The sequence below is a fragment of the Impatiens glandulifera genome, chromosome 3, assembly GCF_907164915.1.
Source record: "Impatiens glandulifera chromosome 3, dImpGla2.1, whole genome shotgun sequence".
Taxonomy (NCBI): Eukaryota; Viridiplantae; Streptophyta; class Magnoliopsida; order Ericales; family Balsaminaceae; genus Impatiens; species Impatiens glandulifera.
In genome coordinates this window covers 33,777,928-33,784,170 of record NC_061864.1, presented here as the reverse complement: position 1 = coordinate 33,784,170, position 6,243 = coordinate 33,777,928, and the positions used below count along the sequence as shown (strand labels likewise).

Below are 6,243 nucleotides of genomic sequence, written 5' to 3'. Positions count from 1 at the left end.
TTTTAATATTTTAATGTTAATTTAAATAAAATAATATTCTAAATCATAACTTAATTAATCATATATTCATTGACATTTTCACATTTAAACTCAACTTTAATATCTAAAAACTAAAAACTGATTCCAAGATCATCAAGCCACATTTTCACATTTAAACTCAGCTTTAATATCTAAAAACTAAAAACTGATTCAAAGATCATCAAGCCACATTTACAATCAAAGCAACTACTTAAATCCAAAACAATTTCATCACTAATAAGATCATGATCATTATCAGCATTCTAGACCTAATTTATAATGGTTGACATTAACATAGATATCTGAATAAAATATATAAACCTCAGGCAGTAAAAAAAAACATCTTAATTATCTAGACTGCTCTTTCAACTTTTTTACCATCAATAAGATTGCCAGTTCAGACCACATAAAGCTTGAAAAGGATTATAAAACCAAGTATTTACTTCTGCTTAGCCAACTAACACTTTTTTCAACTCTTTTTGAGCAAGTTTCCAAATTCTCAGCACAATTTTTCAACAAATAGTTTATCCCAGTTTCAAACATAAAAAGGGGAGCAAAAGTCTAACTCCATACCACCTACTGCTGAGACCAATACTGCTGATTTCGATTGCTACCCCCCATTTGATTTGAACCTCTACTTGACCCAGAAACTCCATATTGACTTCCTTGTGGGTACGAGTTTTGGTGTCCAGCCCCTCCTCTACCACCACCGGCGGAAGCAGGAGGCATGTTGCCGCCAGCATAAGGTGGTGCTCGTCCTTGCTGAGGATAAGATCCACTTGCATAACCACCATTACCACCACCACCACCACCTTGACCACCTCGATCAGGATAATAGCCACCACTATTTGAGGGATACCGGTTTTGACCACCAGGGGGGCCACCACGAGGCTTACCATAATGGTGATGACCTGGTCCAGTCGTGATAAGAGGTTGAGTGTTGTTGTTGCCCATTTGAACATTATTAGGTCCCGCAGGCCAATGTGAAGAATAAGCAGGAGGGCCTGTTTGTTGGATAGGTGGTAAACGATTATGTTGCTGAGGATGTTGCACTTTCTGCCTCTTGGCCATCTCTTCGTTTTGTCTTTGCTGTTGCCTTTTCTTCTTTGTTTGGAACTCATGGGATGATTCATACGAAGGCAAGCTAAGCAAAATACAAGACAAGACAATAAAATCCAGAATCATTCACTCAAATCAGACAAATCTTTATATTTATATTAGCTTTAAATAATTTAGGTGTTCAGTGCAATTGAAGAGTTCAACTACCAGGTGAAGAATTAAGTGATTAGTTCAATTCCCTTATCAGATCAACTTAACTAAATATCAAACAAGGGCTGAATATAATTTATAAAAAAATATTAACAAGTCTAGTTGTACCTCTTTGGATCACAGGGTAACGGATCAGTCCAGAAGTATTCAGCATCAAGTGCATCCTTAGCAGATATTCTCTGCAATGTATCGCATTAATCTACTAATAAGGAATCACATCCTTAAAATGAAATGCATAAAACACCTTTTTCAAAATTGTATAATACATAAAAACTAAATTAAATTGTTAAACAAATATAAAAATCTAAGTTCAAATTTATCATATCTTGCTACCTGGGATGGATCAAGAGCTAACATCTTCTCTAGTAAATCCAAAGCATGGCGGTCAAAACTGAAAATATACAGGCAAATTATATTAAAATATAAATTGGTAGGATTAAAATGGATGTTGAACTATGTCCAAGGATAAAAGAACAAAAACAAATAAATGGATTCTTACTTCCTGAAAACCTCTTTAACCCTTCTCTTCATGGGCCTTGATGGCTTGAACTTGTTATACCAAGGGATTTTGGAGACCCCAGGCCAAATCTCCTCTTCAGGAGATCCACAAAGCTCAAATATTTTGTTCAATTGCTCAGGCTGCAGTATCATTTAGTATTAGAGTGGAGTCTTACTAGCCTAAATAAGAATAAGCTTCTTGGATAACCAAAAACATCAACAATAAGTATCAAGATACACAAGTAAGCAGAAATAAGAGAAAAAAAAAATATCACGCTATTTACCTTCATTTCCATGTAATGTAACTGGAAATAGAATGCGCGTAAGCGTATTTTTTTCCTGTAGGAGGTTAGAACAGTAAATACCCTCCATTTTTTTAAATTTATTCATCTCATTAAATTCTAACTATTTTAAATGAATTTACTACAAGACATTTCCATGTTACTTCTTCAACAAACAGATGAGGGCAATTTAGGAAATAAATTTCCACCACCAACTACAGATGTTATCCCTTAAAGTTATTTCCACAATTCTACCAATTTCATCTCCATAAGACAAAAATGGCATTAAAAATCATAATTTCCAAAGTTAATACTCAGTTTGAGGGATATAAAAGTAGGCAGAGTAGAGACAGCAGTTACAGGTTCAGGTGTAGCTAAATCAATATATATCCCCGTCTGGGGTGGCAGAGTGGTAAGAAACACGGTTGCTGATAATCTGGTACTGGTTTAATTCTTACTATTAAAAAGAGATAACCCAAAACTGGTCAATCAAATATACTAAGAATGTAGGCACTAAAAAACCCGGTCCATGGGTTTGATCCAGATAGGGACTGGTTTGTCGACGGGGTCCAATTTATCAAGACGGAGAGGGGCCAACACTTCTCGAGACCTTCCATAAGATCTCCAAAAGTGTTGAAAAACTTTCATTTCTAAATCAATTGCACATCATTAAAGGAAAGCTGTGAACATAAATGCATGAAAGAACCATTATCAGAGAATAAAAGAAAAGGTAACACAAAAAAACTATCAACTGACCTCATTCTTCCCAGGTAAGATGGGTTTTCCATACAAAAGTTCAGCAAAGATACAACCTACAGACCACAAGTCCACAGAAGGCCCATACTTTGTGGCTCCAAGCAGCAATTCTGGAGGTCTACATCATTTATTGCATTAACCAAAAGGTAAGAAATTTTTGTGGGTCTACATTTAAAAAATAAATGTAATTTTGGTGGATCTATGGTATCCATTTATGGGTCTATTGTCACTATTGATTAATACTCACCTGTACCATAAAGTGATAACACGATTTGTAAGATTTGCATTATGATCACCAGAAAATGATCGCGCTAAGCCAAAATCTGCTAGTTTTAGATTTCCTTCGTTGTCTATAAGAAGGTTGGAGCCTGCAAAGTTAATTATTCAGCAAGTTAGTAGTTCCTATTTTTAGACAAGATTCTGGACACTAAACCTCTGCTTCGAGAATGAGTTCTCCAGCCAATTATACAAGTTAGTTCTAGATATGGTAAAGTAGTAACCTTTGATGTCGCGATGAAGCACTTGATTGATATGACAGTAATGAAGTCCAGTCAACAGTTGTTTCATATAACACTGCCACGAAAATATAAGGGAATGTTGTCAAATATTTGTAACCTCAAGAATAATGTCAAATATTTGTAACCTCGAGATAATTTTCCATGTACTTGTGCAATGTAATACCTTAATCTGAGGAATTGAAAATCGCAATCCTGGACGATCAGCAAGACCTGTCAAATCATGGTCCATGTACTCGAACACCATATAGATATTGCCATTGTACTTGTTTCCATCTGCAGATCCAAGAAAACAACAATATATCAAATTGTCCTTATTCTTTCTTTTTTATTGGAGACAAATGTGAAAAGGGAGAATACGGGGTCAACTGGTAAAACATTACAAAAATATCTTAATATGGTGCAGCCGTTATTTGAATATTAAGATTTAGCACAAAATCATAATACTTGCCTGGTTTCCCTTGCTCATCTGCTTCAGGACCTTGAGAAGAAAAAGTAATGTAAACAACAGAGATAAAATAGTATTTAACTTTTTAGCTCCCGTAGTATTATGACCATACTTACCTTGAGAAGTAACAATTTCTTTCAGCTTTATAACATTTTCATGATGCAGCTTTTTCAGAATCTTAATTTCTCGTATGGCGGTAATTGGAAACTGTAGAATACCAAGATGTTGAATTTTTTTCCGTGCAAGTGATCTTACCATTGCGGTAAGGAAACATCAAATCAAGAATCAATGCAAAACAACATATTAAGGGCAAAGTCTGCATGTTAACAAAAGTTTTGTCACAACTTGACAAAATACAGACAGCCAATGTAAGTCTGGGCTTCAAAGGCTGGAAGAAATAGAATACTTAGAGAACTACCATCTACCAACAAGGGTACTTCATGACCACCAATTAGCTATTAGCATGCTGAAGAACTGAGTTCATCATGACATAACCAAGTATGTGGACATAGACAGTAATTTTATTCTAGAAAAGATTGAAAGTGGAAGAATTCTTGTCATCTACTTGACAACTTACACACATCCCGATCACATTTGAATAATTGAACAACAAGACATGCATGTACAACACAGCTTGAGAGGCAGTATAGATAATGTTTTAACTGCTTACTAATTATCTTGTAAAACTAAAAGTTATGCTTATCCACAACTAAGAGATAAGTATCCTAGTTTTTAGGGAGTTAGACCAGTTAGTTATAAACACATGCATTTAAGTTGGCAGCAAATGTAAATAAAATAACATACTTTTACTCTTCACTATCCGCATATAACATCTTAGTTTATTCATAAACATAACCCTCTCCCCAAAGGAAACCAACAAAAATATATGATAAAAGCAGAAGATCTCTAATCCTCAAAATTATGCCCACCATAGGTCATGTTAGACAAACAACAAAATAACAGGATAGTTGAGAAAATTAATACCCCTTCTTTTTCATTGTCCATGCGTATCTTCTTTAAAGCAACAATTTCCCCCGTTTTGATTTCTCTGGCCATGTACACCTGCCTGGAGAGAAGTAAATAAGTTCATAACTGAAAAGTGAAAAGTATAGCTACAGTGTAACAAAGCTATTTAAAAACACAGCAACCATACTGCCAGAAGTCAACTTCTTGCAGAAAGTAACAAAAAGCAAGGTATTTACAGCATTTTGTTATCCTCAAAACTACAGAAACCGTCAAAGAAGGGAACTAAGTTTCTTAAAAGTACATGAGTAATACGTGTAAAATCCAACAGTAAATTTTTAAACAAATCAATAATTAACAAAGAGCTTTTCATCTAAATTCTATTGAAGAAATACAAGACAAAATCTTCACCCTACTCCTTCCTTGACCCAAACCAGAGAAGCGATGGCATTCTTTCTTCTCCTCAATATCAAGCCCAGTATGGGCCAGTAATGCTCCTAGGTGCTTTATTGTTATATATAAAAATTAGTTTCATAGGCTTATACATTAGTACTTTCTATTAGAAGTCGTGTACTAAGTGTGGGGAAATCAACTATTGACAAGCAACAGAGGGATGCCAGAAATCATATATTCCTGAGAGGAACATGGAGCAAAATATGAGAGTGCAATTGCCACAATGAACACTAGATAATCCAGATAAACATTAAAACAAGTCATCTTTAACATTCATCACTTTGGTTTTATTTTCGAAGTTATTCAAATGCTTATACAGATTGAGGCCAAATTGACATGATTTGGTGTATGGCATAGTTGAACAGCATGGAAAAGATGTCATATTTCCTTCTGACTGAAAAGATACAAGTTTGATTTCTTCGATAGACAAAACCCTAAAAAGACATCATTGATTCAATGATGGTAAATATTATCAGTGCAAAGACATAGTCAAGATAACTGAGAATGTTAAATGATCTGCATGATTAGCAACAAGTTAATACAGTCGATGTTATGGGCATATCTACGGAACCTTGGCTTACCCGTATGTTCCTTCACCAATTTGCTCCAATTTTTCGAAACAATCGATACCTCGCGAGCCCCATAATGGTAGTTCATCGAGACTAAGCTGACCATAAGCAGCCAATGCCATCTCTTTCAAGCTTTTTTGCAAACTTCAAGATGGAGGAAAGAGAGTCTCTTTTTTTATCTTTCAAAACTTCCTCCGTCTCTGTATTTAAAGGGCAGATGGTTTAAGTATGCTTATTTATTTAAACAAGAAAATAAAATAGAAAACTATCTTACTATATATATATATATATATATATATATATATATATATATATATATATATATATATATATATATATATATATATATATATATATATATATATATATATATATATATATATATATATATATTTTAAATAATATATATATATATTACATATAAAAAATAATCATACAATATATATAATCTATTACATAATCTTTCAATTTTT

General features: G+C 33.9%; 1 protein-coding gene across 1 annotated transcript; it reads right to left on the bottom strand.

Annotated features, from left to right (window-relative positions):
• Positions 1 to 379: 379 nt before the first annotated feature.
• LOC124932332 (cyclin-dependent kinase C-1-like) lies at positions 380 to 5,937 on the bottom strand. Its single transcript, XM_047472953.1, has 12 exons — positions 5,783 to 5,937; positions 4,770 to 4,851; positions 3,902 to 3,992; positions 3,789 to 3,818; positions 3,504 to 3,613; positions 3,323 to 3,395; positions 3,070 to 3,190; positions 2,823 to 2,940; positions 1,787 to 1,926; positions 1,621 to 1,678; positions 1,396 to 1,466; positions 380 to 1,162 (listed from the first exon to the last, which is right to left on the bottom strand). Exons 1-12 carry the CDS (start codon positions 5,890 to 5,892, stop codon positions 595 to 597), a joined length of 1,572 nt encoding a protein of 523 aa, XP_047328909.1. The 5' UTR covers positions 5,893 to 5,937; the 3' UTR covers positions 380 to 594.
• Between the last annotated feature and the right edge of the window lie 306 nt (positions 5,938 to 6,243).

What these genes read in the sequence shown, in the direction of transcription:
- LOC124932332 (XM_047472953.1), bottom strand. Translation starts at nt 5,892, where the DNA reads ATGGCATTGGCTGCTTATGGTCAGCTTAGTCTCGATGAACTACCATTA. An exon ending in ATTGGTGAAGGAACATACGG is followed by an intron (nt 4,852 to 5,782) that starts GTAAGCCAAGGT and finishes ACTTCTCTCCAG; the next exon opens with GCAGGTGTACATGGCCAGAG. An exon ending in GCTTCATCGCGACATCAAAG is followed by an intron (nt 3,191 to 3,322) that starts GTTACTACTTTA and finishes TTAACTTTGCAG; the next exon opens with GCTCCAACCTTCTTATAGAC.